Genomic DNA, 12,777 nt, shown 5'->3' with positions numbered 1-12,777 from the left:
AAAACATTATGAATTCATACATATATAATGAAATAAAATATATGCTTTGAGGGAATAGCATTGCCCAAAGTTGACATTTTTGTTCATGTAATTTAAATGACAGTATTAAAAAGGGGGTTTTGTGTATTAACTGAATACTAACTTAGAGCATGCTTCTTATCTTTTTGGTTGTACATGAATGTGTTGAGAAGAAAATAATACCCAATTTTTTTTCTAAGCATCTGAAATGTTTTATAGTCAAAGAACAACTTATGTTTTAAAAATAAATTAAAATACATTAAGAGCAGTGTGCAAGTATTTCAAATAAAGGATAGGGTGAACAGACTGTTTTATTTTCCTTCCATTTTCCTTCCATATCCATGAATAATCGTTCCTTGAGGTTTAAAATTATAAATAACAGTACAGAGTGGAGTTATTTCAACTTTACAAAGGAAATCATCCATTTTTTTTTCTTTTTCATATTAGTAAACTCAAAATGGCTTTGCATAGCTTCTGCTAATTTTATTCAAGACTGAAGCATTTTTGACCAAAAACATGTTGCCAATTGTTAGTAGATTATTACATTTATGTGGCTAAATTCACTCAGAATTGACAACTGTTGTTTGACTTGGCAAAGTTAGAATATGGTAGTTGGTACTAAAAGGAGAGAAGTAGCAAAAAAAGTTGTAAAAAAGAGAAATATTTCAATGAGGAAACTATAAGCAAATCATGCTGTAGGGAAGGATGGTTTGAGTAAGGAGATTTTATCCTCCAGTTATCACTGAAGGTTGGTTACATCAACCCCTCCCATACAGGCATGCAAATGGGTACCAGAAAAATGGAAGTAAAAATTATCATCTAATATTTAATTTCAGCTGGTAGGATGGTCATTTGTAAGTCCGAGATGATTAGAGCTAGGTGGAGTTAGTTACCTGTCCATTCAGACATGGAGTTTTGCTATGTCTATATTTACAGTCAGGATTTGAGAGGTTATAAAGAGCATGGTTTGATTTTTATGATATGTAATTTTTCACGAGAAAATTCTCTAGAAAATGAACTCTAGAATTATGTGTATGTGTACAGAGTAGAAGTATTTATTCATTCATTCATTTATTTATTTAATATCTTACCTTCTAGACTTCATGCTACATGAAGACAAAGACCATGTTTTCATGTTTATTATATCTCCAGCTACTAAGGCAGTGCCTGGCATAGAGTAGAGGTTCAGTAAATATATGCTGAATTAATTAAAGAGTAAATCAGTCTTCTCTCAGCCAAGGTCCACCCATGATTTCCATTGTTACCTTGGTTCTTATGCTTTATTTTCTTTGCTTGTTCTTCTGATAACAGTCTGTGTCGAACTAAGGTGGTGGAGAAATTAGTCAAAATGATTGGTATAAAACATACCACATCAGAAGAGGGACAGGCTAATCATAAAGTCTTTGTAGAGTCTTGCAAACATTCTTACTTAAAATCCACATTGGTGATCAATAGTGTGTACTACAGTTAATGATTATACATGAAATGAGATATTTACCATGTTTCATAAAGGTCTAAACCTGGGACATGGTGAAGAGTAAATGCTGTATTTCAATGTATATTTTTCCCCTGTGTCCTGGTTGATAGATCTAAGACGTATCAACAGAAATATTTACTTTTGTAGTTGAGATATTATTCTTTTTAGCAATCTATTTCAAGGATCTTGAGGGGCGCCTGGGTGGCGCGGTCGGTTAAGCGTCCGACTTCAGCCAGGTCACGATCTTGCGGTCCGTGAGTTCAAGCCCGGCATCAGGCTCTGGGCTGATGGCTCAGAGACTGGAGCCTGTTTCCGATTCTGTGTCTCCCTCTCTCTCTGCTCCTCCCCCGTTCATGCTCTGTCTCTCTCTGTCCCAAAAATAAATAAACGTTGAAAAAAAAAATTTAAGGATCTTGAACATCAAAGATAGCATCTGGATGGTACACACCTAACATAGGGAAAAATTATAATATTCTTTGCATGCCATGCTCTCAATAAAAGTATTTTCTAGATAAATTGACATTGACTAGTGGACTTTATGAATCTACTAGTTATCAGCTACAGGTTAAGAACATCACAATTGCTAGTTCAAATTATTCATACATTTCCCATATGGGATGGACTATATATTTATTTATATATTCATTCATTCATTTACTACTAAAATATAATTGAAATCTGACTTCAAAGACAACTAACTATAAGGTTCAGATCAAGGAGGCCCCTATATGCCACGGAAGAGACTGGTTAAATTTCTGTCTTAAGTAAATTTTCCACCATCTATGTTATTCTTGACGCATTTCATTCTATATTTGTGAAGATCCTGGAATATTTTGTTGTTGTTGTGTTTTTGTTTTTTTTTTTTCTAAAATGGCAGTTTGATTTACTTTCCACCGCCTGAGAGAAGATAGGATGACACTGGGTGGAAATCAAGATTGATGGGTTTGCTAACTAAGGTCTGCATGAGAAGTGATTCTCTGAATTTTCCAAGGTAGTTCTACTTATACTATTGCATTTTTTTATTTTTTATGTTTTTTAAATATTCATTTTTGAGAGAGAGAGGTAGAGAGGTAGAGAGAGAGGGAGACAGAGCATCTGAAGTAACCTCCATGCTGACAGCAGTGAGCCTTACGTGTGGCTCAAACTCATGAACTTTGAGATCATAACCTAGCCAACGTTGGACACTTAATGGACTGAGACACCCAGATGCCCCTGTATTTCTGTTTTTTTAATCACTCATATTCACCTTGAGCTTGTGTAACAATTCTACTTCATTACTGCCCCTTCGACTCTTGTTTATAACTTCTATCCTCTCTCCCTCACCTCACTCTATAGTCTTAGCCTGGTAACCAGTTCATTATCCTTCCATTTGTGACCAAATATGGTATGTTACTGAATGTGATAATTAACTGTTACACGTGAATATACTTTACATATTTCATCTCACTTAATCCTTGGGACATTTTTTTTTACTGTTTCTTGATTTTGAGAGACAGAGAGAGAGCAAACAGGGGAGGGGCAGAGAGAGAGAGGGAGAGAGAGAATCCCAAGCAGGCTCCACACAGGCAGCACAAGCTGACATGGCTCTCGAATCCACGAGTTGTGAGATAATGACCTGAGCCGACATCAAGAGTTGGGCACCCAACTGACTGAGTCACTCAGATGCCCCAAGTGGGTCATACTATTACAGCTATAAATTCTTAATTTGTAGATTTTATTTGTTCACAGGAGAGCAAATTGTGGCTCACAGATCTTAGGTGATTTGCTCAAAGTCATGCAGCCATGACTGACTGAGTCATGAGTGGCTGAGATGGAGTTTGAAGACAATCTGTCAAACAAAAGCACCATGTTCTTTCTAATTATTACAACCTGCTGTGTCTCGTCGTGCCCACCCCCCCCCCTTATTTTTCATGAAATGGTCTTAACCTCTTTCTTCTGCATCCCTCCCCTGTTGACCAATTTTTCCTTCAAAGCCCACTGCAGTTATGACCTCTTCTGTGAGGCCTTGTTGATGCTCTTGTCCTTAGCATTTTGTGTGTCACACATCCATACGAACATATATCCCAAACATATATCCCATAACAAAATCATCATGGGTGATTTTTTTGGTTTGAAAAAAATATGGTAATAATTTGTCATAAAAATATTTTATTTATGTCACCATGAAATGAACCTATTGTGGCTATTTTCAACTTTTTTTTTTTTTTAATTTATTTTGGAACAGAGAGAGACAGAGCATGAACGGGGGAGGGGCAGAGAGAGAGGGAGACACAGAATCGGAAACAGGCTCCAGGCTCCGAGCCATCAGCCCAGAGCCCGACGCGGGGCTCGAACTCACGGACCGCGAGATCGTGACCTGGCTGAAGTCAAATGCTTAACCGACTGCGCCACCCAGGCGCCCCTATTGTGGCTATTTTCAAAGATGTTTATAATTAATTATTTTTAAGGTGTCTTAGTTTAAGTTTTGAATATGATGAAAATCAATGATAATATATTCCACATAAAAACAAAAGCATTTTGGGTCCTCTACAGCTTTCAAGAGTTTAGAGAAGTCCTGAAACCCCAATGTTTAAGTTCCTCTGACTGAATCAGTAACTAGCACAGATTGAACACTCATTAAATATTTGATGAGTAAAATTGAATTATCAAATTGATATAACAACATTCATTTGCAGAAATGATTAATGTCTTACGTGAGGACTTAGGCTTTCTATAATTTTACAAGCTGACTCAAACAATTATAAGTTAGGAAAAGAATGAGCAAAATCCACATTATAATGCAATTTTACAGGGGCTCCTAGGTAGCTCAGTCCTTTAAGCATCTGACTTCATCTCAGGTCATGATCTCGTGGTTTGTGAACTGGAGTCTAGCGTCGGGCTCTGTGCTGACAGCTCAGAGCCTGAAGCCTGTTAGGATTCTGGGTCGCCCTCTCTCTTTCTGCCCCTCCCCCACTCATGCTCTGTCAACCTCTCTCTGTCTTTCCCTCTCTCCTAAAAGTACATAAAGATTAAAAATAATTAAAAAAAATAAAATGTATTTTCACATTTTATTTTGATTTCTTGATTTCTTTTTAATATAATTTGTTGTCAAACTGGCTTACATGCAACACCCGGTGCTCATCCCAAGTGCCCTCCTCAATGCCCATCACCCACTTTCCCCTCTCCCCCATACCCCCATCCACTCTCAGTTTGTTCTCTGTATTTGAGCCTCTTGTGGTTTGCCTCCCTCCCTCTCTGTAAAATTTTTTTCCCTTCCCTTCCCCCATGGTCTTCTGTTAAGTTTCTTAAGAGCCACCTATGAGTGAAAACATGATATCTGTCCTTCTCTGGCTGACTTAAAATATTTTTACATTTTAAAGTAAACTTCAAATATTAATTATATCAATTGAGTGAAATCATGTATTAATTAAATTTAAAATTGTAAATGAACATTATTCAGTGCATTAATCAACAATTAACAGTTAGACTGCTGGTTTGCATAATGGACAGAGAGGCCCATACTATTTTTTTATGTTTATTTTGTTATTTTGAGAGAGAACGAGAGAGCGCATGGGTGGGGGAGAGGCGCGGAGAGAAAGGGAGAGAAAATCCCAAGTTGACTCCACTGTCACCACAGAGCCCAATGACCGATGAGTGGTGGTGTTCGATCCCATGACCATGAGATTTCATGATCTGAGCCAAAACCAAGAGTTGGACTCCCAAATGACTAAGCCACCCAAGCACCCAAGTGGGTAATACTACTATAGCTATAAATGGTGAAATTTATAGGGAGAGCAGATTTGTAAAACATTAGGAATTTGAAAATAAGCAAAATATCATAGATTTGCTAGAAGCTTTGTATAATATTTTAATGCAACTAAATTTTGAAATTTTAATAAAATTGTCAAAAAATGTATCATAACTCCAGATCTGTATATGGCAAAACTCCCATTGTCACTATGAGAGTAAATTTTTAGGAAAGAGTGTGTAGTATAAAATAAAATTAATGAGCATCTTCAGTTAAAGAGAAAAGAGCAAAAGGATATTTCATGTTTTTGCTTTAGAGTTAAAGAAATTTAAACATCATATGCTAGCATTAATACACCCTATTTTGAATGCATATATATCAAACTCATTTAAAATGCAATTCAGTATTAGTAGCTGAGGTTTACACTTAAATGATTTTTATACTATTTCCTAATTTCTTCATTGTACAGTCATTTACCAAAGCTGGATTCTGGTAATAGCGAACATTTTTACTTAGCTGATTTATATTGCCCTTAAGCTATGCAAGCTATGCTTTTAAATCTTAGGAGTACAAAATATAACACAGGAGTCTAGAAACCCATTCTTAACACTTACTAATAAGAGCTGAATAAAAGATTAACAGCTATTCTTTTATCTTAAATCAGTTATGATTTTTACTGATTAAAATAAAACATCAGGTGCTGCCTACACAATACTATTTCCCCCTTTGCATTTTCTGGCTTTTCCTTCCTTGTGCTCTCAGTAGTTAAGTTTGACTAATAACCTCATTCAAGGTTTATATGTATAAGATATACATAATAAATGATAGATTTATAAAATAAGTACAAAATAAGATGCATTTTGCAAGGAGTTCATTGGATGATGTCATGTTTGCAAAGCACACATTTTTTTTTAATGTATTTATTTTGAAAGAGAGAGAGTGAGTGAACGGAGGAGGGGAAGAGAGAGAGAGAGAGAGAGAGAGAGAGAATCCCAAGCACGCTCCATGATGTCAGAGCAGAGCTGTACATGGGGCTCAGACCCACAAACCCTGAGATCATGATGTGAGCCAATATCAAGAGTTGGATGCTTAACCGACTGAGCCACCCAGACACCCCTGCAATAGCACCATATTACGAATGCTACAAGAATAGGTAGTGTTCCTTCTGCAAAAGTTTTCAGGTTCCACCTCTCTCCATTGCCCGCATGGGAGATCTTAATCCTGTCACGCCAAAGTGAGCACAGACAACTGGGCTGGCCTGTCCACATGCCAGCCCTGCCCATATACACTACGGACACTAACATTATGTTTATTAAAATACCCTTTTTGATCATTATTTAGCCTCTATTAGCAAGAAAGAGGATGAAAGAAAATCAGAACCATCTCGTTGCCCAGAGCATGGTTTCCACAGTGTAATACACTAGACTGCTCATCTTCAGTAGAGACTTTGGGTAGGAATGTGCGAGACTGTGGGGAAGTTATAGAGTTAGACCCAGAGCTGAAGTATGTTTTCTAATTGTTAGAAAAAAAAATTGTTTTTAAGATGGACCTTACAAAGAGGATAAGGAAAGCAATAGAGTTATCAGGAATGTTTATGCAGTGTGGTAAATAGTCTTTTCTCATATGTCCTTGTACCAGACACACTGGGGTTTTGAGAAAAGCTTAAGACATTAAATAGAGAACAGCAGTCTCACGGGCCAAATTAATCTTATATTGATAGATGCGTCTCTTCAGCATATCAAGGTGTCTTCTTCTTCTTCTTCTTCTTCTTTTTAAGTTTATTTGTTTATTTTGAGAGAGAGAGAGACAGGAGGGGCAGAAAGAGAGGGAGAGAGAGAATTCCAAGCAGACTCAGCACTGCCAGCGAAGACCCCAGCTTGGGGCTCAATCTCACTAACCATGAGATTATGACCTGATCTGAATTCAAGAGTCAGACACTTAACCTACTGAGCCACCCAGGCGCCCCCATCAAGGTGTCATCTACGCTTCCTTCCATTGCACTGTCTATTCTGGTTGGAGTCACTTCAGACCTGCCAGCACTCAACACCCTCCTTTCCACATAATGCCTTTGGTTGCATCAGCTTTCCTTCCTGCAAGCTGCTTCTTTCTTCTATCCTTTACCCTTATCCTACTCAGTCTTTGAGAAGAAGCTCAGCATCTGTCTTGTCAAAGTTTGCTCACCTCCCCTCTTCTCTTGTAACTTCCAGGTGCTACAAAGTTTGACCCTTAGTTTTGATCCCCACCTAAAGACTGGAATCCTTATGTTTATGAACCAAGACTTGTGCCTTATTCTTCCGTGTGACAGTTCAACATTGTGCTCTCTGTGCTTACTTCACTCAGTCACACGCCCATGAGTGTGTGTATCTTAATATCAGTATTTCTACCTTGATTATATATTTTTCCAAAAATAGAAATTAGGAGAGGCTGACTTTACAATGGGCCGACCCATGGTATTCTCTCTGATGTCATTGTTGTTCCACGTATGTGACAGAGAATCCCTGTCCTTTAGGAAAAGCAGTCTCATTAAAACTCTCTAATGTCAATTCTCAATAATAATTACACATTATCTTTCTGTCAACTTTTTATTTTCTTTTTTTATTCAGGGGAAAATCTAGCTTATATCATTGTCCATAAGCAGATTCCTACCAAATACCCTCTTAGCGCCAGAGATCATTTTATTCCCCTGGCTTCTACCTCTTACATATAAAGAAAAAATAGCTCTTGATTTTGCATTATTTAATCCATAATGTTCCCTTCTCCAGCCCACGAATTCATGACTCTAAAATTCCAGTTTGGGGCGCCTGGGTGGCGCAGTCGGTTAAGCTTCCGACTTCAGCCAGGTCACGATCTCGAGGTCCGGGAGTTCGAGCCCCGCGTCAGGCTCTGGGCTGATGGCTCGGAGCCTGGAGCCTGTTTCAGATTCTGTGTCTCCCTCTTTCTCTGCCCCTCCCCCGTTCATGCTCTGTCTCTCTCTGTCCCAAAAATAAATAAACGTTGAAAAAAAAATTTAAAAAAATAAAATAAAAAAATAAATATCTTAAAATTCCAGTTTAACCTTTTCAGTTACTATTCTATGTGGTTACAGTTATTTATAAACTCAGCTATTTATAAAATCATTTTATATTACTTGTTACATCTTGAAAAGTTGTACTATTAGTGTTATTTTGTGTTTTATGTGTGTGTATTTATTTTCCAAAATTTCTCATAAGTATATCTTTGGCTATTTTTGTATCTTCCACAGTATAGTGCTAATTTTCAAATCTATTACATCATAATAACCTATCCTTCCCAAAGTCTAAGGAAGAATTTACTATATACAAAATCCTTAGGGTATTAGGAAGCCGCAAAAAAAAAAAAAAAAAAAAGAATACTGTACTTTATGCTGCATGCAAGAACCTTATAACAAATTAAGAGCATGTGGATCCTTTTTCTTCTGGCTTGCGAAATTCCCACATTTGGTTCTTCCAAAGACAAAATGATGATTCCAAAATACTCTTTCAGGAATATTTAAATATAGGAATAATTAGGTTTATTTTTTTTCCTTACTTTGATATTACTGGAATATGTAGGTTTTAATTTTAAGAGGGAATTTAAGGTTTAAAATATTATGTGAAATAACAGTATTTTTAAAATTAAATACAAAATTTGAAGATTATGAGAAAAAACAAAGCTATAAAAATATGTTTAAACCTATCAGATACAAATTAAATTGTCTACTTTGAGGTTTTCTTTTCTTCTTCTTCTTTTTTTTAATTTCAACAGGCCTAGACTGCATATGCCTTCAGAATTCTTTGATGCTAATCTCTTATGATAACCAATTAGTTTCTAAATTTCTCAATTCAAGGGCTGACTAATACTGTTGCCTAATCATTAGGTGGGTCATGTTACTTTAAAAAGAGATGATGGCTAATAGTAAGCAGTGTGTCAAGAATCAGAGGAATTGAGAAATTGGAAAATTTGGAGGCACCCTGTCTAAACAAGATTAAGATAAAACCAAAAGGATTATCATGCTTCTAACCCCTCAGATCTTTGTGATAGCTGCATTCCTAAATGTCAGGATTAAAGGATAGAATCACATTCAGAATGCAGACATGTATTCATGAAAATCCCAGTCTTTAGACAAAAATTCAAGAATGTCCCAACCCGTCCATAATACACTAAGAAACGTATTGGGGTGAGGAGTCAATGTTTTTTTTCACACAAAGAAAAATTAATTCCCTCCTATTTTTCATTTTCTATAATATTTTTCTTTTCTGTTTTACTATTTTTTTTTTAATTTGGAATTCAAATTTTAGAGGAGCCTTGATTCACAACAAAACTGAGAAAAAGGTACAGAGATTTCCCAGATACCACCCCCCCTCCACACATGCACAGCTTCCTCCGTTATCAACAACCCCACCACAGTGGAATACCCCTTATTTTCTTCATAAAACTGTGCATATCTTTTTACAAGTGTATTTCCACTTTGTATAAAAATGTCTCTAAATAGTGTAAAACAGTTACTTTTCATAGGTAGTGTGTATCTAAATACAAACCTACAAAAATAAAGATTAAAAACAAATACGAAGAACAAAATCGAGTAGCAGTGTTTGGTTTTCAGGTGTGGTATGATCTCATATATTGGTATATGAAAACAATCACTATTAAAATCCAACTTGTTTACCATTATCAACTGTTTTTAAACATTTCCATTTTAATTCTTTTTATATAACTCATATATTTACTTTTTAAAATGTACATATGATCAAGATTAAATCATGTCTACAACATATAATTAGAACGTAAGCCTTTTTTTTATAAGTTTTATTAGTTACACCTCTTGCAGTGCATAGGAGTTCTAAGTTTAATTCTTTTTTATTAAATTCTTTTTTATTAACTTAACAAGTTGAAGTTGTTTTGATATCAGAACTACATCCCCTTAGGAGAATGTAAGAAAGGAAGTTGGTTGGGAGCCAGTTATGTAGCAATTGGGTAGAGGCAGAATGAGGAGATGATAATGACCCTACTGTGTGTTGGAAAAATACGTATATGTTTGATATTGTTTATCTTATATGGTTTTTTTTTCTTAAACCTGGTGTAAAGAAAATCTATACCCAAATATCAAAGTGAGAATAAGATAGTACTGTTATGTGTAGTAGCTCCCCATGTCCCTAGACTTGGAAGATTTTGGTCGTAAGAATGTGCCCATTGACAACGTTCAATATACCTAATTTGCACAAGTGATTCTTGAAATTCGTCTAGATTTTAAGAAAGGAAAGAAAGGAAACAAAATCAGAGTTTTTGGAAATTGTTTTATTGGCCAGGTCTATGGATGGACACCATTGTGTAGGGACTGCTGATTTTCCCTTTACATATTTCCCCATCTCCCTTCCCCAGGTGTTGCTGCCATCACTACCTTTCCCTTCCTCCCCTTTCCTCATGGCAAGACGCATGGAAGAAGAGTGCTGTTAAGGCCTCTCCATTAAGCAACAGGTATGGCGGTTCTCATGAAGCAGTGAAGCTGCCCCTCTCTGCGTTCTCCATTCATAGTGTCTCTCTTTTACATTTAGAAGACGCAAGTATACACCACACAGAGTCTCCTGATGTGGGAGAGTTGTTCGACCTAACTCTGTATTTACACATTTCGGCATGCTATGCATTTCAGAATTCCCTGCGCAGTTAGAGGTTTTGTTTTGTTTTGTTTTTTAATGAAAAGACTACGGAAGAATTAATGATACAATTGTTGGAAAAACGTGTGATGTGGGTTCCTCAGCTCGTTATGCAGGAAAGAAATGGGACTTGTATGTTTATGCCACTTTCAGCCTTACACGAACAATATATATTTACTATATATATACAATATATATGTATATATATACATTGTATATATATATGTATATATGTATGTATATATTGTATATATATGTGTATATATATATTGTATATATATATGTGTATATATATGTATGTATATATTGTATATATATATGTGTGTGTATATATATATACATATATATGTATATATAGCGTACCTCTGAAAACTATACTATACAATGAGAATGCTATGGTGAATTTTTACTCATAATTCAATTATTTTCACATTTGGATTTTCAAAAGCATGGCACAAATTGTATGCACATTAATTATACTTACTCACTTGGTTCTAGAAAATTAGGTATAAACCAGTTCAAACAAATCTAAATGACCCACAAAGCTTTGGTATTCAGATGTGAGAGCCAAATGTATTTTCATTGCTTTCCGCAGAACTTTTTTTTTTTTTTTTTTTGGTCAACTCAGCTGGTGGCATTTGAGGGAGCTGAAGGGGACTGTTTCCTTCACCAGTCCCAAGATCACCTCTGTTCAGCCTGCTACATTTTGAAAGGAGCTAGGTCCCTTAGGGCTCAAACTCCAGCAGAGTCATAACCTATAACACATAAACCCTTAGTCATCACAGGAAAACACCCACCTTCTTGATTTCCTTTTTCACTGGAAGAACTGGTCCTTCTAGCTCCTGCAGGGGCTTGTTTTGAGGATGTGTCAGGTTCTGCATTACACCCTGACTCTATGGGGATGTGACTAGAACACTACCCCGAGGGTAGGAAAATTATTGGCAGACACTTTAAAACAGTAAGTGTGTCTATAGGTGTGCATGTGGGTGGCAGCATTATTTGTGATATTCTTTAAAGTGGTAGCATAGTTAAGACTTGTTTGTGTCAGTAAACAGAGTAAACCATTTTGATTTACATGCATTTTCTCCGATGCAACCATTAGTCATTGAAGGCTGAACCATTAATCTTCATTCAGGAACATACGGCCTCTTATCTGACAAAACTCTGAAATCATTGGTTGTCTTTTGTGATCTTCCTTCTGCACATGGATATTATCTCTCATGTCCACCAGCCTTCACATAACTGGGTCTCTCCATCTGGAGGGCCCTTCAAGCCCAGCTTTGTTTGGAAAGCTCCAACAATAATAGCAGACATGTAATGAGAGTTTAATAGGTGTCAGGAACCACATTAATGAGCTTAATCTCCATTTTCTTAATACAAACGAGCATAGATTTAGATATTATTATCATCATCCAAATTCAGTGGGAAAAAAAAAATGAGACTTGGAGAAATCTAAGGTGGCAGGGTCACTGGTTGCTCAGAATTGGCTAAAGAGGGATTTGCCTTCTGTAATTTCTCCTGATTCTTCCTAAGCAAAGTTGGGACTCTGAGTTATGCTCAACTCTGAGTTATTGGAGGACAATGATTTCATCTTATGTTTCAAGAATTCTTCTATGTCCCAGTGTTTGATACCCAAAATATATCGGGCAAGTGAGTGAATGTTTACAAAACAGTCATCTATTTTTTTTTAACCTGCATATGGACCCTTCCCCACATCCATACTTCCCTCCACTTTTTGTTTTGTTCCCCTTAGTGTTTGCTTCTTGACCATTACTAACTTCATAGATTACTCAATATATGAGTAATATAGCATACAAAATAATTCATTGTTTTCTTCTAAATATGGGACCTATAATTAAAAACTAAATAATTGCAAAACAATTACACATGCAGAAAAAGGCTAATTT

At 36.2% G+C, this 12,777-nt stretch overlaps 1 protein-coding gene across 6 annotated transcripts in view; it reads left to right on the top strand.

The window, feature by feature from the left end:
* The window catches only part of PCDH7 (protocadherin 7), a 421,068-nt gene that overhangs the window by 206,996 nt on the left and 201,295 nt on the right, over positions 1 to 12,777 (top strand). For 2 of the 6 annotated variants that reach the window (XM_047856163.1, XM_047856162.1), the window contains exon 3: positions 10,599 to 10,694. The exons of the other annotated variants lie outside the window; for them this stretch is intronic. In XM_047856163.1, coding sequence (XP_047712119.1) covers positions 10,599 to 10,687 — 89 coding nt within the window. In that variant the 3' untranslated portion in view covers positions 10,688 to 10,694. The remainder of the gene's footprint in view (positions 1 to 10,598; positions 10,695 to 12,777) is intronic. 6 annotated transcript variants of the gene reach the window in all.

Source organism: Prionailurus viverrinus, chromosome B1 (assembly GCF_022837055.1).
Source record: "Prionailurus viverrinus isolate Anna chromosome B1, UM_Priviv_1.0, whole genome shotgun sequence".
NCBI lineage: Eukaryota > Metazoa > Chordata > Mammalia > Carnivora > Felidae > Prionailurus > Prionailurus viverrinus.
This window is presented reverse-complemented; position numbering and strand designations above follow the sequence as displayed.